Source organism: Rhinoraja longicauda, chromosome 6, assembly GCF_053455715.1.
Source record: "Rhinoraja longicauda isolate Sanriku21f chromosome 6, sRhiLon1.1, whole genome shotgun sequence".
Taxonomy (NCBI): domain Eukaryota; kingdom Metazoa; phylum Chordata; class Chondrichthyes; order Rajiformes; family Arhynchobatidae; genus Rhinoraja; species Rhinoraja longicauda.
In genome coordinates, this window is record NC_135958.1 from 13,242,345 (window position 1) to 13,266,798 (window position 24,454).

Sequence of the window (24,454 nt, forward strand, 5' to 3'; positions counted from 1 at the left end):
TCAATCTCTACAAATTCAGTGTTCCCTCGTGATCTTCTCCCCATTCCGGTTTACAATTCAAATACTCCACCAAAGCAAATTGTGCTTTATTATCGCGTGTGCACTGCATAGTGAAATTCTAGATCACATATGCACGAGTCGCCATGTTTTGGCGCCATTTACAAAAGTCCAAAGTCCGGTCCACATGCTTGATGTACTGGAGCAACTCCCGATCCAGGTAGGCCCCAGGCTGCTGCAGGGCCACCTCCGTCGCCCTCGACCGGCTCAGCCCGCGAACCGACGTCCCTCTCCTCGCCCGACCACCTCTGTGTCCCGTGAGCGCCTCCCATAGCCGACCTCGAGGGTGCGGTGGGCCAGACCACATCCCGGCTCCCTCTCCTTTCCCGTCGCATCCGTCGTTTTCATCGCTCCCCTCCTCCCCGTCTCCGGTTTCGCTTCAGGGCGCGGGGAGCGACTCAGCGGGGTCGCCCCCTGCTGGCCACGGTCCGCCGGGCCAGGTGGACGGTTTTGGGGGTGGTTTCGGGATTGAGAAAATCCAACAGGAACACATCAAGATCCAAAGGCCCTTCCAGTCTCTCGACACCCTCCAACGATTCAGAGCAACGCCGGGGCGATGGGAATGGGATCAAAGATGAATGTGTGCCTTCCCCCACTTCATCAGCACCGCAAGGAAACGCTGTCAGACAAACTGATCTCAAGATACATCAGCTGCTAATTGGGTACACCATCTGCGTGCGTCCAACGGCTGTGAAAAATGATTCCGCTTTTTAACTGCAAACCATCACTCTGCAATGAGTGGCAGAGGTCTCCGCCAGCATCCTTATTATCATCACGACAGATGCATCAGTGGCTCTTTATTCAATTTATCACCAGGGTTCAAGGAGGACGTTTAAGATGAGGTCAATTCTACAAAGATGTTGGTGCCAAGAAGCAGTAGCTCATCAATAACGAATACACAAGATAAATGGTATGGCAGGAACCACTTTTTTTTTTCTCAGCTTCCCCTGACTATTTTCAGAGCAGTCACTGACCGGGTCATATTCACGACTCAGTTATGACTGATGTTATGTTTTGCTTTACAACTGCAAACCGCTACAGCCTACTTATCTGTAAAACCGCGGGCAAAACTAACAGCTTCACTCCCAGCCTTCACGTAAACCATTCACATGAAGAGGTTGTGTGATGCACCGTAGCCTTCACTGTATTCCTTCCGTTACTGTTAGTGATTAGGTTCAGGTTTATTATTGTCACGTATACTAAGGTGCAGCACAAGGCTTTGTTTTGCACACTGTTCAATTGGATCAAACAGTGTTGCAGCAGTAGAACCGCCGCCTTACCGAGTATGTGCCCAAAAGCATTGTTTAAATGTTTTAACTACCTCAACTACCTCCTTTGGCAGCTGATTCCGTATATTTACCACTCTCTACATGAAAATGTTGCCCCTCAGGCTCCTATGAAATCTTTCCTCTTTTGCCTTAAATGTATCTCCTTCGGCTCTTGATTTTCCTACTCTGGGCAAAAGACACTGTGCATTCACCCCATCTATTTCCCCTCTGGTTTTACAAGAGGGCAACACAGCAGCACAGCGGTAGAGTTGCTGCCTTACACCGCCAGAGACCCGGGTTCAATCATGACTACGGGCGCTGTCTGTACAGAGTTTGTACGTTCTCCCCGTAACCACGTGGGTTTTCTCCGGGTGCTCCGGTTTCCTCCCGCATTCCAAATTCATGCAAGTTTATAGGTTGATTGGTTTCTATTAATCATTCCTAGTGTGTAGGATAGAACTAGTGTATAGATGATCATTGTTCTGTGTTGAATAATTGGGACGAAGGGCCTGTTTCCATGCTGTATCTCTAAACTAAATTAAATTAAAATAAATACAATTAAGCCAATCGCAAGTGCAATGGGTGGAGCAAAGGAGATACAGGGTGAACAAATATAGTTCCCAGCATTGTAATGCACCAGTTCTCAGGATTGTAATGCACCAGTTCTCAGGATTGTAATGCACCAGTTCTCAGGATTGTAATGCACCAGTTCTCAGGATTGTAATGCACCAGTTCTCAGGATTGTAATGCACCAGTTCTCAGCATTGTAATGCATCAGTTCTCAGCGTTGTAATGCACTAGTTCTCAGCGTTGTAATGCACCAGTTCTCAGCATTGTATTGCATCAATTCTCAGCATTGTACTGCACTAGTTCTCAGCATTGTAATGCACTAGTTCTCAGCATTGTAATGCACCAGTTCTCAGCATTGTAATGCACCAGTTCTCAGCGTTGTAATGCATCAGTTCTCAGCATTGTAATGCACTAGTTCTCAGCATTGCAATGCATCATTAACTCTGGTCAGTTAATTCATAAGGTCATAAGTTATTGGAGCAGAATTCGGCCATATGGCCCATCAAGTCCACTCCGCCATCCAATCATGGCAGATCTACCGTTCCCTCTCAACCCCATTCTCCTACCTTCTCCCCATAACCCCTGACACCCTTGCCAACAAAAGCTCTTTATGGATGAGAATGACTTCCGGTGATTATTTTGCCCGGTGCATTGTCCTTGTATAACCTTGCATCCACTTAAGACAAGCAAGTGGAAGAATGTGAGAAAGAGGGATTGAAAACGCCTGGGATTTGCCCCACAGCTGAAAGGGTCACAAATTGGTTGATCCACAGAAACACCGAATGTTCTTTCAATCAAACTAATGGCACCTATCAATGTCAATTCATGGAATAAACAGTATGTGTCACAGTAAAGAAAGACATAAGTCCATACGTTTTTGGAGCAGAATTCGGCCCATCAAGTCTATTCCACCATTCAATCATGGCTGTTGTATCTTTCTCTCTCAACCCCATTCTCCTGCCTTCAAAACCCCTGGCACTCTGACTAATCAAGAATCTGTCAATCTATGCCTTAAAGATATCCATTGACTTGGCCTTCACAGCCGTCTGTGGCAATGAATTCCACAGATTCACCACCCTCTGACGGAAGAATTCTGTGTGTTCTCTCCCTTGCAGCCAGCAGCCATGGGCTCGTGGACCAGGCCGCCGTGTACATGTTGTGCATCGCTGCCAGTGCAGCCGCTGGTCGCCTTGGAGTTGAGTGAGGACATCAGTGTGGAAACCAAAAGATGGCTCATGTCCAGGATCCAGGCGGAGAAGATAGCTGGTGGTATGAGAGTGCCAATCAACCTTTGGTCAGCGCGTTTAAATAAACACCACCTCTGATGTTTCACATTCAGCTGAGGCAATCGTGTCACTGACCTCCTTCCCACCTGTCCGTACAGAGTTCGTGCCTTCTCCCTGTGACTGCGTGGGTTTTCTCTGGCTGCTCCAGTTTTCTCCCACATCCCAAAGACATGGGATGCATGGAGTCTCTTGCCCAGAGTAGGTGAATCGAGGACATAGGTTTAAGTTGAAGGGGAAAAGATTTAATAGGATCTGATCCAAAGGGAGGTGGGTGTATGGAACAAGGTGCCAGAGGAGGTAGTTGAGGCTAGAACTATCCTAATGTTTAAGAAGCAGTTAGACAGGTACATGGATTGGACAGGTATGGAGGGATATGGACCAATTGCTGGCAGCTGGGACTAGTGTAGCTGGGACATGTTGGCCGGTGTGGGCAAGTTAGGCCGAAGGCCCCGTTTCTACACTGTATCACTCTATGACTCTATCTGCAGGTTTGTAGGTTATTTGGCTTTGATAAAATTGTAAATTCTCCCTGGTGTGTAAGATAGTGCTAGTGTATCGGGTGTTCGCTGGTCAGCGCGGACTTGGTGGGCCGAAGGGGCTGTTTCCACGCTGTGAGTCTAAAGACCAAAGTCTAAAATCTTGCTATGACTATCACTCCTTGATTGTGCTCCCCTTTCCCCAAAATCTCCCTCTGAAGGTGGGCCATAGGGCCTGATTCTGAGCTGTATCTCTAGTCTAAAGACTAAAGACTAAAGGGCCAACACCACATATTCCACCTGGTAGCCCACAACATAATAGTATGAGCATTGATTTTTTAAATTTCAGGTAACCTTTACCACCTGGTTACTGGTTCCAATCCACCTCTTGTCCTTCCATCTCTGTTCCCTTTCTCATACACAACTCAGCCCCCCCACCCCCCACCACCAGCCATTTTTGCCCCAGCCCCCTCCTGGTCCCATCCACTTTATACCCACACACACTCCATCGGTGCTTCTATACTGGGAGGATGAGATCAATTTGATAAATTACTTGCTTCATCTAAGTCCATAAGTGAGAGGAGCAGAATTAGGCCATTCGGCCCATCAGGTCTACTCCACCATGCAATCATGGCTGATCTATCTTTCCCTCTTAACCCCATTCTCCTGCCTCCTCCTCATAACCCCCGACACCCATACTAATCAAGAATCTATCTGCCTCTGCCTTAAAAATATTAATCGACTTGGCCTCCACAACTATCTGTGGCAATGAGTTCCACAGATTCACCACCCTCTGACTAAAGAAATTCCTCCTCATCACCTTCCTAAAGGAAAGTCCTTTAATTCTGAGGCTATGACCTCTGGTCCTAGATTCTCCCACTAGTGGGAAACATCCTCTTCACATCCACTCTACCCAGGCCTTTCACTGTATCTGTATCAATGGTGCTGTTGTTAAACCCTCTCTCCTCTTCCTTGGCCAGGTGCTGAACTGATGGTCCATCCTGGTGAAGATGACGAGGGGAACATGCTCCTTGTCTCCGCATCTCGACATGTCCTCCTGAGGACAGCCGAGGTGCTCGGACTTTACAAACTCTACAAAGATGGCTCCATGATCTCCTTTTCCTACCAGGACAGGAGAAACTTCGAAAACTCAGGTACTGTTTATCACATTGAAAGTAGATGCATCGCCCAGCTATCACTGCTTTGCCGTTGACCGCCCATGCCTTCCTTTCAGATGACATCGATAAGTTTCTGAGTTTAGCCGAGCGTCAGTTCATCATCCTACGAGCACTGGGCAACATAAAAGCAGTGGATGAGAAGCATGTAACAGGCTATCCCACAACTTCACTCTATCCAGGAGAAGCAATTTGTAAGTTCTGAGACTGTGAAACACCTGTATACCATACTTAGCAGTTTTACTCTTTTGAAATATGGGTAATGTTCGACTTATTTCATTTTTCACTAGTTAGACGCCGCTGGAAACTCAACAGTGATCTCTGCAGTTTGCATTCATTGCACAGTGAATACATTGCAGTTTGCATTCACTGAGGGCAAGGTTCACAGCAGGCAATTCACGTACAATTGCTTTCTATTAGCCTCAGTTCACGAATGAATGCAACAAAAAATCAGCAAAATGTATGATCTGTGCATTTTTATAAGTAGGTTATTTTAGTTCAGTTTATTGCCATGTGAACTGAGGTACAGTGAACAACTTTTGTTGCATGCTAACCAGTCAACGGAAAGAATATGCATGATTACAAATGAAGATGGTCCCAAAATGCTGGAGTATATATGTGGGTCAGGCAGCATTTCTGGAGAAAAAGAATAGGTGACGTTTCGGGTGGTTGCTGGCTTTGATTTGTCCTTTTCATACCTTTCATTCCCTTGTTCTTTGTACCTTTTCATTTCTCTAGTTCCCCTCTCCCCAGACTCTCAGTCTGAAGAAGGGTCTCAACCGGAAAAATCGCCCATTCCTTCTCTCCGGAAATGCTGCCTGACCCACTGCGTTACTCCAGCATTTTGTGTCGATCTTTGGTGCTTTCCAGCATCTGCTGACTCTTCCTTCACATGATTATAATTAAGCCACCCACAGTGTACAGATACATGTTAAAGGGAATAACATTTAGTGCAAGATAAAGTCCAGAAAAGTCCAATTAAAGATAGTCCAGTGAGGTCTCATGACCGATCTCTAGTTTTTGATAGGATGGTTCAGTTGCCTGATAACAGCTGGGAAGAAATCTGGAGGTGTGCGTTTTCACATTTCACAATTAATAATGGTGTGTATGTGTATGTGTATGTGTATGTGTATGTGTATGTGTATGTGTATGTGTATGTGTATGTGTATGTGTATGTGTATGTGTATGTGTATGTGTATGTGTATGTGTATGTGTATGTGTATATGTATGTATATGTGTATGTGTGTGTGTGTGTACACAGTATATAAAAGGCGGCACAGTGGCACAACTGGTAGAGCTGCTGCTTCAGAGGGTCAGAGACCAGGGTTCAATTCTGGCCTCGGGTGCTGAATGTGTGGAGTTTGCATGTTGTCCTTGTGACCGTGTGGGCTTCCCTCAGGTGCTCCGGTTTCCTCCCACATCCCAAAAGACGTGTGGGTTTGTAGGTTAATTGGCCTCTGTAAATTCTCCTTAATGTGCAGGGAATGGATGAGAAAGTGGGATAAAATCGGACTGGTGTGAACCTGTGATTGATGGTCGCCATGGACACGGTGGGTGGACGGGCCTGTTTCCACGCTGTATTTTGCAATCAATCAATTAATAGAGTAACACCTGAATATGTGAGAGAAACATATTTGAGAAAACATTGATCACAAAATGGAAATATGAAAACATGCTGTTTAGTCCAAAGGCAAGGAGGCCAGTTAATTGGCCATTATTCCTGTATGTCAACCCTCCTGCCCTTGAGCTAATGAAGCTTCTTAGAGCAGTGGAAAGAACAAGTGTTGTGTCTGCCTGCCTCCACACAGGGAGATTGCTTGCTTAAGCTGCTGGGCCGAGCTGCATTGAGGAGAAGGAAATTCTTGGTGCTTCCTAAACTAATTTTTAAATATTTTTTTGCAACATGACAATAAAACACTCTTGACTCTTGACTCTGAGATTGATGCACTGGAGATACAGCAGAGCAGGCCCACAAGGTTGAGCTGAGTTATGGGGGGAAAATAAAATTGGACGAACTTGGCCAATATGAAATGTGAGATGAAACAAAAACTCAATTTCAAATTTCGGTTGCGGCTGATGTGTCTTGTTGTGGCATGTTTGATGTTTCATATAAAGGACCTGGTGCAAAATATGTAATAATCACGGTTCCCTTAAACAAATGCACCTGACAGCTTTGATGAATGTCCACGGGCTTGTTCTCACAAGTCTGTCTTCAGTTAACAGGTTGCAGAAGAGCAAGATCCTGCTTGGCTCCTATCCTCTGCACCAGGAGAAATTGCTGAGTGAGCTGGAAACATGCTGGTACTCCCACAGGAAGCTGACACTGCAACCCATTGGTGAGCAGACCCTCTACACTGGGGACTCTTCAATGAATGAATGAATACAACATTGTCACATGTGACAAGCCACAGGGAAATTCTTTGCTTGCATACCCAAGGTATGCCAGGCGCCAAGTCCCCCTTTGTTCTCCCCCTCCCCCACCTCCCCCCTATGGCGGACCTCCCCAAACCGGGTCCCCATTGTCCATTGTTCTTCCCCCCTCCCTCACGGCGGTCCCCCACACCGGGTCCTCCTTTGTACCTTCGCCCGGCAGCAGCGTCCTCACTCCACGCCGTCGATCGGCGCCCCTATCGACTGTCCCCGCTATCGCTGCCAGGTCCTCGTTGGACGCCTCCGTGGCGCCGACACAGGCCCCGGCCGCGGGCTGCTTCAACGCGAGGTGAGCAGGCTCTGCCGACCCAGGCCCCGGCCGCGGGCTCTGTGAACGCATGGCGAGCAGGCTCTGCCGACACAGGCCCCGGCCGCGGGCTCCGTCGACTCGCGGCGCGCGGGCTCTGACCTCAGCCGCAGGCTCCGCCGACCCAGGCCCCGGCAGCCGCGGGTTCTGTCAGCCGCGGGCTCTGGCTCCTCTGGCTGCGGCCTCTCAGCCGGTACAGGGAGCAGGACTGGCTGCATCTGACCCCTGCTCCCCCTCTGTGATGGTCAGCTCACTGCCTCCAAATCCTGGTTCTTTCTTTTCAGAGCGCTACCAACCATATCTAAAGTCGTTCCCAATACAGGTCCACCACCGATTTACTGGCAACTGGTGCACTTGAATTCGCTGAGTTCCTCCAGCATTTTGTGTCTATCAATAAGAAAAATATTTCGCAGTTTTATTGTCCTGTGTTTATTTATTGTTTCATTTATCCTGTGAATTATTTCTTACAGATTCCATCTACAGGTATTATGGTGGCTCCATAGCCATGTACTTCAGCTTTCTGGAGTTCTTCACCTGTTCATTGGCACCAATGGCGATCTTTGGTACTACAGTGGTTGCTCTATCAATGGACACTATAGACAAGTGCATCCTGTTCTCGGTTTTCAACGTGATCTGGTCGACCGTGATCATGGAGTTGTGGAAGCGCCACAGCTGTGGCCTGTCCTACACCTGGGGCACGCTGCAGATGAACAGTCAATTTGAGGAGCCCCGCTTGGGTTACAAGGGCTCGATGGGCACAAACCCCATCACCCTTCGCCACCAGCCGTATTACCCCGCGTGGAAACGCAAAGTGAAGATCTGGCTGCTCTCCGTTCCAATCCAATGTCTGTTTCTAGCCTTGGCCCTCTACGGGACGATGCTTTTCTTCAGATTGGAGGAGTGGGTCAAAGACCTTTACAGTGAACATGAAAGCTGCTGGACCTGTGTGGTATATCTCCCGAGCACTCTTCACGCTCTCTGCATCACTGGCATGAACATCCTGCACAAGATGATCGCCGAAGTGCTGACGGAATGGGGTAAGGGTGTGCTGAGAACTGAGTTGAGAATTGATTAAAAGAAACATCTCTGGAGAAAATGGACAGGTGACGTTCTGGGCCAAAATAAACTGTCGCAACATCGAAACGGTGACGTACTGATGAGTGAGGCCGGGAGGGATGTGGGGACGTCTGTTGATGGTGGTGGGAAACAGCTTGGAACCAGGTCCTTTGGCCCACCCAGTCCACACTGACCATCGATCATCCATGTTATCCCACTTTCACATCCACTCCCTGCACGCCAGGAGCACCGTGGCCTGGTTAGGGATACAGCAGAGAAGCAGGCCCTTCGTTCCACCAACTCCCCACTGACCAAAGATCACCTGTTCATGCTAGTTCTTTTATCCCATCCCCGGCACACTAGCGACAATTTACAGAAAACCCGAACGTCTTTGAGATGTGGGAGAAAACCAGAGCACCTGGAGGAAACCCACACAGACACAGGGAGAATGTGCAAACTCCACACAGACAGCACCTGAGGTTGGGATTGAACCCCGGGTCTCTGGCGCTGTGAGCGCGCTGATGGGTGAGGGCGAGGAGGGATGTGGGGTTGTGTATTGGTGCTGGCTGGTGTGACGGAGAAGCCGTGTAGAAGATAGAATAAGGCTAACAAGAGTGGAGGATTTAACAATAAGTTTTCTTTTTTAAAAATGCAATGCATCTTTAAAAAAATTGCATTGCATCGTTTTTTTTTCTTCCAGAAAATCATCGATTAGAATCCTCCTTCCAAAACCACTTGACATTAAAAGTGTTGGTGGTAAGTATATGCAAGATCTCACTCCATTTCCAAATCTGTCACTTTCATTGAAAAGTCGCAGCTATGAATCCACTAAAGCTTTGTCGCGGCAACAGGCAATGGTGTCTTCTTAAACTTCCCCGCTGAGCCAGTTCCTGCCTTGACTGGATCATATTCAACAGTCTATGCCCAAGAGAAATTCACAGCTGCAGCTTCATGGTGCAATATTGTGGCACAAAAGGTGCGGTGAATGGAAAATAGACACAAAAAGCTGGAGTAACTCAGCGGGACAGGCAGCATCTCTGGAGAGAAGGAATGCATTGCGTTTTGGGACGAGACCTTTCTTCAGGCTGGTTAGGGATGAGGGAAATGAGAGATATGGACGGTGATGTGGAGAGATAAATAACAATGAATGAAAGATATGCAAAAAAGTAACGATGATAAGGGAAACAGGCCTTTGTAAGCTGTTTGTAGGGTGAAGATGAGAAGCTATTGCGACTTGGGTGGGGGAGGGATAGAGAGAGAGGGAATGCTGGGGCTACCTGGAGTGAGAGAAATCAAAATTCATGCCACTGGGCTGTAAGCTGCCCAAGCGAAATATGAGATGCTGTTCCTCCAATTTGCATTTAGCCTCACTCTGACAATGGAGGAGACCCAGGACAGAAAGGTCAGTGTAGGAATGGGAAGGAGAATGAAAGTGTCCAGCAACCGGGAGATCAGGTTGGTTTACATGGGCTGAGCGAAGGTGTTCCGTGAAATGATCGCCCAGTCTGCGTTTGGTCTCGCCGATGTTTCAGACTCCACATCTTGAACAACGGATACAGTGGATGAGGCTGGAGGAGGTGTAAGTGAACCTCTGCCTAACCTGAAAGGACTGTCAGGGTCCCTGGACAGAGTCGAGGGAGGAGGTATAGCGACAGGTGTTGCATCCTCTGCGGTTGCAGGGGCAGGTACCTGGGGAGGGGGTGGTTTGGGTGGGAAGGGATGCGTTAACCCAGGAGTTGTGAAGGGAACCTACTCTGCGGAAGGCAGAAAGGGGTGGAGATGGGGAAATGTGGATAATGGATCCCGTTGGAGGTGGCGGAAATTTCGGAGGGTTGTGTGTTGTATGCGACGGCTGATGGGGTGGAAGGTAAGGACTAAGGGGACTCTGTCCCTGTTGCGACTAGGGGGGGGCAAGGGCGGAGCTGTGGGGTACCGAGGACACACGAGTGAGGACCTCATCTATGATGGGAGAGGGGAATCCCTGTTCTCTAAAGAATGAGGGCATCTCGGATGTTCTAGTATGGAACACCTCATCGTGGGCGCAGATGCAGCGTGGACGGAGGAATTGGGAGTAAGGGATGGAGTCTTTGCAGGAAGCAGGGTGGGAAGATGTGTAGTCGGAAGGCCTGGAATGGTAATGGTGTCCATGCTTATTCTGTGTGTGGTGCTACTGGTAGGAGGTGCATGGTTCAATGGCAATTTATTTGTCACAGGTAATGAGGTCCAGTGAAATCTATTTTTGTACAGTTCAGTACAAGTATCACTATACATAAGCACTTAGATACATCCTAGATAAGCATCTCAGATACAGTACACATGCACAGCAGTAGCACACTGAGACAGTATACAGATTTGCCAGATTTGGCACTATTTTCAAGTCCTAGTGGTAGAGTCCTAGTCATAGAGTCATAGAGTGATACAGTGTGGAAACAGGCCCTTCGGCCCAACTTGCCCACACTGGCCAATGTCCCAGCTATACTCATTTCACCTGCCTGTGTTTGGTCTATATCCCTCCAAACTTGGCCTATCCATGTAGTAAGTGCAGGGTTCTTGACCTGATCATGAAGGCTCGTTGTCCTGGCAGCATTGCGGGGCCCGGCCATCAACCATGCTCCCCCCACTGTAGGCCGCGTCCGATCTATGTGCTTGGTCTCTTAGAGGGGTGCCCGGTCCAGCAGAGCACCAGGTTGCTGCAGGACGTCCAGCAGTCCACTCCACTGTCGAGGCCGTGCTCTCCCTCCCCCAGCCAGTCTGCTTCTCGGCCCGCGTTCTGACTCCTTCCTCCCTGGGCGGGCGAGCCGGACCTTCTGGGTGGTTTCACAGTCCGGGGTGCAGGTCCTCGGTCTGTGGTGGGCACGCTGGGCCTTCTGGGAAGCTCCTGGTCCGTGGCGGGCGAACCAGACCTTCCGGGTGGGTTCCCGGTCGGGTCCACGGCGTGGGTCCTCGGCATGCTGTTGTCCTGGAAGAGTGCCCAATATTTTCATGGTACCCAAAAAGCCTTATTCAGTATCCAGGAGCTGATAAGCAAATCCTTTGTGGCGTCGGGGAAGAAGCCGGGTCAACACTGAGTTCACCAACACACTCGTGGAGGTGTAAACTCACGCAAAGAGGTTATTTACAGAGGTGGTCAGTTCTGTGTCCGTGCGGGGGTGCAGCCCTTCATCATCTGTGGGCAGGTGAGGAGGCGCTGGCGGTCTTGGGCTTGTCCCAGCAGCTCAGTGTTGCTTTGAGCCTGCGGAGCGAGGCAGGGTTAGTGGGGAGTCCACCGCTTTCTCCTCTACCCCTCCTGACTATTTTGTTAGGGCAGATGAGATGCTGGTGAGTTGATCCAACCCTCGTTAATTGGATGCAGTAGTTGCTCCTCTGACCTGCAGCCTCAACTCAGTCCAGAGCACTGTCCAGGGTGCTGGTGTTGTTCAGCAGCCAGGTGCTGGTCATGGTGCTGGTCATGGTGCTGGTCTTGCCGTCACTCCCTACATACCTGTGGGTGCAAACTGAAGCCTGACATCTATTTTGAGTCGATATAAAATAGCTTGTGATTCACCACAGCATCCATCCAGGGCCGTTTTTACAGCATTATGGGCCCCCGGGCAAAGCAGTGTACTGGGGCCCCTACCGTTACTCTCCCCCACCCCCCTTTCCTTACCAGCGCCCCCCCCCTGTCGTGCTGGCGAAAAGCACTTACCGAAAAGCACTTAGCGATGGACTTAGGGTGCTACATTGTTGCGAAAAGCACTTACAGATCGCTGTGAGAAGCACTTAGGGACCGAAAATGTTGCGAAGTAGTATTTATTTATTGCAAGTCACTTAACATACACAGATCAGCATGGGGCCCCTATGCTCGTGGGCCCCCGGGCAAGTGCCCATCAGGCCCATGCGTTAAGACGGCCCTGCATCCATCCTCTTCCTGACACTTTGGCTGTTACATTTGGTCCCTTCACACGAAAAAGGGATAATCGAACAAAATAAGGTTACTTCCATTGGAAAAAAACGAAAAGATAAAATGTTTCAGAAATCCTTAAGAATGACTTACAGTGCTGCTATTAAAATATTTAAAGTCCAAGTACAATTATTAATATTGCTCTTCATTTTCAGTTTCGCTTCTTCAATTGCTTTGCCGCCTTGTTCTACATTTCCTTCTACCTCCAGGACCTTGAGCTCCTCAGAATGGTGAGTGTTTGCAAATGGTCTCCAGTTACAAAGCATCATTATTGCACTGTGGTTAGAATGTATTAAGGATGGCAGGCTGAAAAGAATGAGTGTTATTCAATTTGGCCAGCAGTATTTATTCAACAGCTTCTCAACAACATTATCAGAGAACAATGTGCCAAAGGACCTTTTTTGTTGTTATCAGATCAAGAATGAAATGCTTGAATAATGAAGCCCCACCAACAACTCAAACTTTAGCTTAGTTTATTTAGATAGACATAAAATGCTGGAGTAACTCAGTGGGTCTGGCAGCATCTCTGGAGAAAACAAATAGGTGACGTTTTGGGTCGAGACCCTTCATCAGACTTCATCAGCACCGAGTTTAGCTTCGTTTAGTTTTTTGTCACATGTACTGAAAAGCTTTTTTTGTGGTGTGCTATCCTGTCAGTGGAAAGACTGTACATGTTTGCAATTGAGCCATCCACATTGTACAGATACAGGATAAATGGAATAACGTCTAGTGCAAGATAAGGTCCAGTAAGTCTGATTACAGTAAAAGTCTGATTAAAGTCCGGTGGACTCCAACGAGGTAGATGGTAGGTCCGGAACACACACTATTTGTTGACAGGGTAGTTCAGTTGCCTGATAACAGCTGGGGAAAAAACTGTCCCTGAATCTAGAAATACATGTTTTCACAGTTCTATAGGTCTTGCCTGATAGTCAAGTCAATTTTATTTGTATAGCACATTTAAAAACAACCCACGTTGACCAAAGTGCTGTACATCTGATTAGGTACTAAGGAAAAAATGAAACATACAGTAGCACGCAAACATAACAGCACATACAAAACAGTTCACAGCGCCTCCTCAATGAGCCTCAAACGCTAGGGAGTAGAAATAGGTTTTGAGCCTGGACTTAAAGGAGTCGATGGAGGGGGCAGTTCGGATGGGGAGAGGGATGCTGTTCCACAGTCTAGGAGCTGCAACCGCAAAAGCGCGGTCACCCCTGAGCTTAAGCCTAGACCGCTGGATAGTGAGTAGCCCCAAGTCGGCCGACCTGAGGGACCTGGAGTTAGAGAGGTGGGTTAGAAGATTTTTGATGTAGGGGGGGAAATATCCATTTAGGGCTTTGTATGTGAATAGGAGGAGCTTGAAGTTGATTCTGTACCGTACAGGGAGCCAGTGGAGAGAGGCCAGAATCGGCGTGATGTGGTCCCTTTTACGGGTACCCGTCAGGAGTCTCACTGCAGCGTTTTGGACCAGTTGCAGGCGGGACAGGGAAGATTGGCTGATCCCAGTGTATAGGGAGTTGCAGTAGTCTAGGCGGGAGGAAATGAAAGCGTGACTGGGGTGAGACACATCCCCGATTATGCTGGTGGCCTTGCCGAGGCAGTGTGAAACATAGATTGAGTGAGATAACTGGTTCCTTTCCACTCCACCGCTCCATGGTGGTACAGGTGCTGCTGACAGCAAGGAGGTGGAGGAAAGAGAGGAGGGGGGTTGCATTATTAAGGAGAACATCACAGTGTTCTGAGATGAAGTTACTGAAGGGTTTTCCAATGAGGCTTTATGGGTGGAGCTGAAAAATAAGTAGAGGATGATCTCCTCGTCAGTATTCAAAGGTTTCAAAGGTCTTTTATTGTCACGTGTACCAATTAAGGTACAGTGATATTCGAATTGCACTATAAGCCTCCAAATAGTCAGCAGGAATTGAATGAATGAATGAATGAATAAGTTTATTGGCCAAGTATGCATATACAAGGAATGTGCCTTGGTGCTCCGCTCACAAATGACAACACAAACATACAGTTAACAATTAAGAATAAAGCATAACTACATCAAAACAATAAGGATACAACATTACGGTCTAAACATGTGGGTGAAAACAAACCAGAGCAAAAAAAGAGACTACAGACTTTGGTTATTGAGTAGGACATCACTCGTGGAAAAAAGCTGTTTTTATGTCTGGCTGTGGCTGCTTTGACAGTCCGGAGTCGCCTTCCAGAGGGAAGTGCTTCGAAGAGTTTGTGGCCAGAGTGAGAGGGGTCAGAGATGATCTTGGCCGCTCGCTTCCTGGCCCTTGCAGTGTACAGTTCATCAATGGGGGAAGGTTGCAGCCAACAACCTTCTCAGTTGTGCGAACGATCCGTTGCAGCCTCTGGATGTCATGCTTGGTGGCTGAGCCAAACCAGACCATGATGGAGAAGGTGAGGACGGACTCAATGATAGCAGTATAGAATTGGACCATCATTGCCTGAGGCAGATTGTGTTTCCTCAGTTGCTGCAGGAAGTACATCTTCTGTTGGGGCTTTTTGACTGTGGAGTCGATGGTGGCCCCCCATTTAAGGTCCCTGGAGATGATGGTTCCAAGGAACTTAAATGACTCCACAGATGTGACTATGGTGTTGTTGATGGTGAGTGGGGGGAGGGGAGGGGGATCTCATCGAAAGTCTACAATTAGTTCCACTGTCTTGAGTGCATTGAGCTCCAGGTTGTTGCGATGGCACCAGGACGCCAGCTGTGTCACTTCCCCTCTGTAGGCAGATTCCTCCCCATCCTGGATCAGTCCAATCAGGGTAGTGTCATCCGCAAACTTGAGGAGCTTGACAGAGGAGTCTGTGGAAGTGCAGTCGTTGGTGTGGAGAGAATAAAGGAGAGGGGAGAGTACGCAGCCTTGTGGTGCTCCTATGCTGAGGGTCTGCGGGTCCGAGATGTGCTTTCCCAGCCTCACATGCTGCTTCCTGTCCGTCAGGAAGTTGATGATCCACTGACAGAGGGGTTCAGGCACAGTCAGCTGGGAGAGTTTGTAGTGTAGTAGCTCTGGCACAATGGTGTTAAAAGCAGAGCTAAAGTCCACAAACAGAATCCTGGCATAGGTCCCCTTGCAGTCTAGGTGCTGGAGGATGAAGTGCAGGCCTAGGTTGACTGCGTCGTCCACTGACCTATACGCAAACTGCAGGGGGTCCAGCAGGGAGTCTGTGATGTTTTTCAGCTGGGCCAGCACAAGTCTTTCAAAGGTCTTCATGACTACAGAGGTAAGTGCGACAGGCCTGTGGTCATTAAGACCAGTGATCCTTGTCTTTTTGGGTACTGGGACAATAGTGGAGACCTTGAAGCAGGCAGGGACAGTGCAGGTTTGCAGGGTCTGGTTGAAAATGTCTGTGTAGATCGGTGCCAGTTGTTCGGCACAGAGCTTGAGGGTGGAGGGGGAAACATTGTCCAGTCCTGGAGATTTCTGGCTTTTCTGTTTTCTGAATAGCCTCTCCACCTCTGCAATTTCTATTGTTAAACTGGAGTCATTCTGTGAGGATGTGCAAATTGGTGATTGCAGAGTGGTTGGGGGGGGGGGGGGGGGGTGGGGGGGGGGGTAGGGCCAGTCTTTGCAAACTCCTGCCAGGTATAAACATGCAGGGAAATTGTGGAGAGTTGCAAGAACAATAGGGTTGTCATAGTGGGTGATTTTTAACTTTCCTGATATAGACTAGGACTGCCAGAGTGCTAAAGGCGTAGATTAGGTGGAATTTGTTAAGTATGTTCAGGAGGGTTTCCTCAGGGAACTTAGAGATGGCTCTACTCAGGAGGAAGCAAAGCTTCACCCACTCTTCATAAATAGGACAGGCAAGTGACTGAGGTGTCAGTATGGGGGCACTAGGGAATAAAGACCATAGTTCTGTTAGTTTTAAAATAGTTATGGGAAAGGACAGAACTGATCTATACTTCAAGTTCTAACTTGGGGTGAGGCAAATTTTGACAGTGTTTCGACGTTAGCATTTAGATATACAGCTTAGAAATAGGCCCTTCAGTATAAAGCAGCATCTGCAGTTCCTTCCCACACAAATATTTGTCTTAGTTTAGTTTAGTTTAGGGATACAGTGTGGAAACAGGCCCTTCGGCCCACCAAGTCCGCACCGACAAGCGATCACCCCATACACGAGCGCTATCCTACACACTAGCAACAATTTACAATTTGATCAAAGCCAATTAACCTGTAGGTCTTTGGAATGTAGGAGGAAACCGGAGCACCTGGAGAAAACTCACGTGGCCACGGGGTGAATGTACAAACTCCAATTTACAGAAGCCAATTAATGCCTAAACTGTTTCTTTACTGATATTTGTTGAACCTGTTTCTTCACTGATATTGCCAGAACTGTCAGGTATTTCCCGCATTTTGTGATTTTGATTATCGAATGGACGATAATTCTGGATGTTCTGCCAAATCTTCTCCAAAGCAGTAAACAGGTCAAGGACAAAAAAAAGTCTTTGTGGCCAGAATTATAAATACGTTTTTAAAAAAAATCTGAGCAATTACATTGAATAACATGGACTACACACCACACAGAAATAGGCCATTTAGTCCAACCAGGCTGTCCTGGTGTCTTTACACCACACTAGTCCCTCTTCTCCCATGTATTTGTCCATCCTCCTGAATGTATTTACACTGTTTATCCTCAGGAGACCATTCCACATTCTGACCACTGGGCTAGGAAATGGTTCCTTGTTTCCTTGTTTAGCTTAGCATAGCTTAAAGATACAGCATGGAAACAGGCCCTTCGGCCCACCAAGTCCACGCCGACCATCGATCGCCTATAAACTAATTTTACTTGCAGATTAGGTACGATCTACAGATGCCAATTAATCCAACAAACCTGCATGTCTTTGGAATGTGGGAGGAAACCGGAGCACCCGGAGAAAACCCGCGCAGGTCACAGGGAGAACGTACTAACTGAGTACAGACCACACTCGCAGTTAGGATCGAGACCAGGTCTCTGATGTTGTAAGGCAGCAACTCTACCGCTGCGCCACTGTGCCGCCCATTGCGCCACTGTGCAGTCTTGTTTGACAGGAGCTTGCAAGAATTGATTGGAGTGGGTTGTTTGCGGGCAAAGGGGCGACCGAGAAGTGGGAAACTTTTATATGTGAGGTAGTGAGAGATCGAGGTCTGCATGTTCCTGTCAGAGTGAAGGGCAAGGTTGGCAGTAGCAGGGAAACCTGGACAACAAGAGATAATGAAGCTTTGGTCAGAAAAATGGAGGCATGGTTCAGGAACAGGCAGCTGGGATCAAGTGGCTTCCTAAAGGATACTTAAGAAGAACATTCAGAGGGCAAAATGGGGGGGGGATGAGAGATATACAATTAACCTACAAAGCTATACATCTTTGGAGTATGGGAGGAAACCGAAGCACCCGGAGAAAACCCACGCAGGTCACAGGGAGAAAGTACAAAGTCTGTACAGACAGCACCCATAGTCTGGATCAAACTTGGGTCCCTGACGCTGCAAGGAAGCAACTCTACCACTGCGCCACCGTACCACAGCTCCGGATAATTATCTTGGTAATTAAACAATTAGGGATATCCTGCTTGAACTAAGTTTTGATCAACAGCAAGTCATCAACCACAGCTCATTTTAGCAGAGGAATTCTTTACAGGTTTCAATGAAACTCCAATTTGACACCTCCTTAACCACAGGCTTGAGCCCATATTTCGAAATAGGTTCAGAGCAGGCAGACAGAATATTCTGACTATCGACACAAAATGCTGGAGTAACTCAGCGGGTCAGGCGGCATCTCTGGAGAAAAGGAACAGGTGATGTTTCGGGTCGAGACCCTTCTTCAGACTGAGAGTAAGGGGGGAGAGAAACTAGAGGTATGGAAAAGGCACAGAGAAGGGATGAAAAGAACAAATCAAAGGGATGAAAAGAACAAATCAAAGCCAGCAACAGGACAAGGTGGAGCCCTCAATGCTCCATGGTTGGCATGGAAAAGCTGATAACGAGTGGATACAAACAGTGAAACTAAGCAGGTCGGCAGTGAAACTAGTATAACGACTGGGATGGGGAAGTGACAGGGAGAAAAGGAATGCAAAGGTTACTTAAAATGAGAGAAATCAGTATTCATACCGCAGGGCTGTAAGCTGCCCAAGCGAGACAGAATATTCTGCTTGACGGATATATTCATTGACTGTATTCATTGACCTCTGAACCTATCTTTAAGTAAAGATGTTTCGTTTCCTGACCGCCTTGTTTAACGGGAGTCTGCTTTCTTCCAACCTAGAAACTTGCATCCCTGCTCATTCTGACTCAGATCATCAATCAGTTCACAGAGACATTGGTGCCCTATTTCTGCAAGATACTTCACAGGAAAAGGACAAGTTTGAAAAGCTGCTCAATGGAAAATGCACCAGAAATTGATCAAATAAAATCTCAAGGGCAGAAGACGCCATTTCCTGTAAGTATTTGTACGTGAGGAACTTCGCCAAAGTGACCGCTTCGTTCTCTTTACTCCAAAGCATAATCTGTAGAATATAATTTGAAAGCAATTTTATTTTGTTTCATGGATAAGGCGTGGAAACAGCCCCTTCGCCCACCGAGTTCACGCTGACCAGTGATCCCCGCACACACGCACTGCCCTACACACCAGGGACCATTTACAATCTTTACCGAGGCCAATTGACCTACAAACCTGTCATGTGGGAGGTAACCAGAGCACCCAGAGAAAACCAACACGATCACGGGAGAACATACAAACTCCGTACAGACAGCACCCGTAGTCAGGATTGAACCCAGATCTCTGGCGCTGTAAGGCAGCAGCTCTATCGCTGCGCTACTGTACTACTATTAGTATCTGCAAAATCATGTAGCAACTGTCTTCAGTACTGCTATAGTGCATGAATTTACAGCTCCTTCCTTCAGATTAGTTTAGTTTAGAGAGCAAAAAAAACTATTCTCATTAACCCCAATTTCCAGGGATCGATCTCGACTACGGGTGCTGTCTGTCTGGGAGTATGTACGTTCTCCCAGTGACCGTGTGGGTTTTCTCCGAGACCTTCGGTTTCCTTCCACACTCCAATGATGTAGAGGTTTGTAGGTTAATTGGTTTGGTATAAATGTAAATTGTCCCATGGATAATGTTAATGTGCGGGGATCGCTGGTCGGTACGGACTCGGTGGGCCAAAGGGCCTGTTTCCTCGCTGTATCTCTAAACTAAGGCAGGTGCTAATGCAACGTTTAAGAAACATTTAGACAGATACATGAATAAGATAGGTTTAGAGGTATATGGACCAAACACAGACAGGTGGGACTAGCGTAAATGGGACATGTTGGTCAGTGTGGGCAAGTTGGGCTGATGGGGCTGTTTTCACACTGTAATACTCTATGACTCTAAGTGGGTGCTTAATGATCAAAGGGGAAGTCAGTGGGCCAAAGGGCACGATTCCATGATCTATGACACTATAAACCTCCTCCACACGAGGGCAATAGAGTTTCATGAGAAGGTAAAACAACTGGCTCCTACCTTGTCTCATGTTAGTTATATTTGATTTTTAGTTTCTATTTTGCCTTCATCTAACACTATATATTTAAAAAACTGACTGTCTAACTCCATGGCACTTCTTAAAATGAAGAGGATGTTTTCTAAGATGGAAGAAATAACATTAATGAGATTATCAACTTCACAGCACTGTTTTTTAGTTTTCGTTTTTTTAGTTTTAGAGATGATGTGTTTTAAAAAAATGTATATTTTGTTAAGTATTAAGGGTAGGCATAATAAGCTTTGGCTTCTGCCTACACCTTTAATTTTTTCAGTCAGAAAATATGTGTGATTATATTGGGGGTTTTTTGATACAATGTTTTTTGCACTATTTAACTTTCACAACTGTATGGTCAATCTGTTGTATTGTATTGACCGAAATAAATAAATAAACAAACAGATAGATAGATAGATAGATAGATAGGTAGGTAGGTAGGTAGATAGATAGATAGATAGATAGATAGATAGATAGATAGATAGATAGATAGATAGATAGATAGATAGATAGATAGATAGATAGATAGATAGATAGATAGATAGATAGATAGATAGATAGATAGATAGATAGATAGGTAGGTAGGTAGATAGATAGATAGATGGATAGATGGATGGATGGATGGATGGATGGATGGATGGATGGATGGATGGATAGATAGATGGATGGATGGATGGATGGATGGATGGATGGATGGATGGATGGATGGATGGATGGATGGATGGATGGATGGATAGATAGATAGATAGATAGATAGATAGATGGATGGATGGATGGATGGATGGATGGATGGATGGATGGATGGATGGATGGATGGATGGATGGATGGATGGATGGATGGATGGATGGATGGATGGATGGATGGATGGATGGATGGATGGATGGATGGATGGATGGATGGATAGATAGATAGATAGATAAATAAAACTAAAAGTAAAAATAGTTTTAGAGATACAGCGCAGAAGCAGGCACTTTGGCCCACCAAGGCCGCGCCGACCAGCGATCCCTGCACACTAACACTATCCTACACACACTAGGGACAATTCTACGTTTATACCAAGCCAATTAACCTGCAAACCTGTGCGTCTTTGGAGTGTGGGAGGAAACCGAATATCTCGGAGAAAACCCACGCAAGTCACGAGGAGAAATGTACAAACTCCGTACAGACAAGCAGATGTAGTCAGGATCGAACCCGGGTCTCGTGGGGTGCGAAGCAGTAGCTCTACCACTGCGCCACTGTGCTGGGTTGCACAACTGGGTTCTGGGAACACTAGAGAAGAGGCCTGGTGTATATCAGCACTGAGCAAAGTGGGGCAGATGAGTGCAGGGAAAATTGTACAGGGTGATCTTAGGAACAGTAAATCAGGTGCTTGGATCTGAGATGAGAGGGAAACTACTGTATAACTGAGGATACAAAGGCAGGAACAAGAAAAAGCTGGAGGTTACAAACGTTGGAGTAACAGCAGGTCAGGCGGCGTCTCTGGAAAACATGGATCGGGTGACGTTTCGGGTCGAGACTTTTCTTCAGACTGATTGTTGGGGGGGGGGGGGAGCGGAGATCCAGGACAACACGTGGCAGGTACACAGGGAGGAGAGTAGTAGTATGGGGACGGGAAGGGGGGGTAATGGGCAGGATCTAGATGGGGCACAGGGGAGGGAGAAAGTGTGGGAGGGAGAGGGGTGGGGAGATAGAGGGGATGTTGGAGGGGGGAGAGGGGTTAGTTAGAGATTACCTAACAGTGGAGAATTCAATGTTCATTCCATTGGGTTGTAAGATACCCAAGTGGAACATGAGGTGCTGTTCCACCATTTTGCATGTGGCCTCACCCTGGCAATGCATGCTGCCTGTCCTACTGAGTGTTACTCCAGTACTTTGTGCCCTTTCGTGCATTAACCAGCATCTGCAGTTCTTTGTTTCTACAACAAGCTGGTGGTTTTGGGGTGATTCTGAAAATCAGGGAGCAATGGTGTCAAATTCTATGACTGATTTGGGGCAGCACAGTGGCGCAGTGGTAGAGTTGCGGCCTTGCAGTGCCAGAGACCCAGCTTCGATCCTGACTACGGATGCTGTCTGTACGGAGTTTGTACTGTCTGTACGGAGTTTCACTGTGACCACATAGGGTTTCTCCGGGTGCTGTGGCTTCCTCCAACACTCCAAAGACGTGCAGGTTTGTAGGTTAATTAGACAATAGACAATAGACAATAGGTGCAGGAGGAGGCCATTCGGCCCTTCGAGCCAGCACCGCCATTCAATGTGATCATGGCTGATCATTCTCAATCAGTACCCCGTTCCTGCCTTCTCCCCATACCCCATGACTTCGCTATCCTTAAGAGCTCTATCCAGCTCTCTCTTGAATGCATTCAGAGAATTGGCCTCCACTGCCTTCTGAGGCAGAGAATTCCACAGATTCACAACTCTCTGACTGAATTTTTTTTTCCTCATCTCAGTTCTAAATGGCCTACCCCTTATTCTTAAACTGTGGCCCCTTGTTCTGGACTCCCCCAACATTAGCTTCAGTAAATTTGGAAATTGTCCCCAGTGCGTAGGATTGTGCTAGCATACAGGGTGGTCACTGGTCAGCACGGTCTCAGTGGGCTGAAGGGCCTGTTTCTGCTCTATCTCTAAAGCCCAAAGTCTAAGGAATGCCAAAGTCAGGTCCATGTTTCACAGACTGTCATGTAAGTTTGGGAAGAGAGAACATTAATAGACAGAGTCAGGGCCCCGGACTAAGGACATAGAGATGGAGTGGTTTGGAGATTAGGGAATGGCAAAGTCCAGCAGATGTGGGGGCTAGTGGATCTAACATAATAGTGGAAACAGAAATAGCTTGTCTGGTGGAGTGCAAACTGGAGAATGGCATGCAGAAACAACTTACATTGCTAAACAATGTGTTATTCATAATGATCACAGAAAGCCATCCTTGTCCAGAAAATCTAATTTTAAATCTCAGGGATCTAACTCACTCAATCTAGTTATTTCAAGATTTCCCGATCTGTTTGAAGATGATTTATGACATTTCAGTTATGTTAATCCCGCTGCTTGCATTGACATTTACTTCATTTGCTGGGGATTTTTTTTTAACAAATGATAACATTTTAATTCCTGGTTTGATGCGCTATTGCTGGATGTTACTGGTCTACAAATGGATGAACTGAAGGGTATTTTGGGGCCCGCTCAGTCTTTGCAGCACAGCTTTCTTGAGATCAGTGGTAGGTCCCTTTGGCCAACAGGTAAATCCAGGCTAGTCGATACCTTCAGAAGGTGCAGTGGTAGAGTTCCTGCTTTGCAGCGCCAGAGACCCGGGGTAGATCCTGACTATGGGTGCTGTCTGTACAATGTTTGTACATTCTCCAGGAGCACCAGTTTCCACCCACACTACATAGACGCACAGGTTTGCAAGTTAATTGGCTTTGGTAAAAATTGTAAATTGCCCCATTTTTGTAGGATAGTGCGAGTGTAGGGGGATCGTTGGTCGGGGCGGACTTGGTGGGCCTGTTTCCGCACTGTATCTCTAAACTAAACTAAACTAAGAAGCACCCTTTAGTAAAACACAAAGTGTTGGAGTAACTCAGTGGGCCAGGCAGTATCTCTGGAGGACATGGATAGGTAATGTTTCAGATGGGGAAAGGACACAAAGGGCTGGAGTAACTCAGCATGTTAGGCAGCATCCCTGGAGAACATGGATAGGTGACATTTCAGGTTGGAACCCTTCTTCAGTCTGAAGAACGGTCCTGAAACATGTCCTTGAGTAATGCACCTCTAACCTGCTGAGTTACTCCAACACTTTGTGTTTTACTCCTGTTTCCAGCTTCTGTAGTTCCTTGTGTCTCGACCTCACCCTTTATCCCTAGTACACCCGAGTGTTGGCAGAGTGGAGCTGATACCTTGAAGCTCCAGCAACAAGGGCTCAATCTTGTCTGTGTCAAGTTGGTTTGTTCTTTCTGTCACCGTGTGCATTCTTCCCCGGATGTCTCGGTTTCCTCCCACAGTTCAAGATTCTGTGGTTGGTGGGTTAATGGGCCACTGTAAATTGCCGGGTGTGCAAGTGAGTGGGAGAATCAAGAGAGAGTTTATGAGAAAGTGGTGAGAGTAAAGTGGGATTAATGATGGATTAGTGTAAAAGCATGCTTAATAGTCCGCACGAGCTCAGTGGGCCAAATGGTCCATAAATTCATAAGTTCTACAAGCAGAATTAAGCCATTCAGCACATCAAGTCAACTCCGCCATTCAATTGTGGCATATCTATCTTTCCCTCTCAACCCAATTCTCCTGCCTTCTCCTATAACTCCTGACACCATTACTGGCATATAACACTTGCCCCATTACTAATCAAGAATCTGTCAATGGCTGTCTTAAATTATCCATTGACTTGGCCTCCACA

General features: G+C 47.2%; 1 protein-coding gene across 1 annotated transcript in view; it reads left to right on the forward strand.

Annotated features, from left to right (window-relative positions):
- ano10b (anoctamin 10b) overlaps nucleotides 1-24,454 on the forward strand; it is a 70,930-nt gene that overhangs the window by 37,673 nt on the left and 8,803 nt on the right. The window contains exons 4-11 of the mRNA XM_078400482.1: nucleotides 3,011-3,164; nucleotides 4,638-4,811; nucleotides 4,892-5,026; nucleotides 7,049-7,168; nucleotides 8,040-8,606; nucleotides 9,326-9,381; nucleotides 12,721-12,795; nucleotides 18,824-18,997. Of these exons, the coding sequence (XP_078256608.1) occupies nucleotides 3,011-3,164; nucleotides 4,638-4,811; nucleotides 4,892-5,026; nucleotides 7,049-7,168; nucleotides 8,040-8,606; nucleotides 9,326-9,381; nucleotides 12,721-12,795; nucleotides 18,824-18,997 (1,455 nt within the window). The remainder of the gene's footprint in view (nucleotides 1-3,010; nucleotides 3,165-4,637; nucleotides 4,812-4,891; nucleotides 5,027-7,048; nucleotides 7,169-8,039; nucleotides 8,607-9,325; nucleotides 9,382-12,720; nucleotides 12,796-18,823; nucleotides 18,998-24,454) is intronic.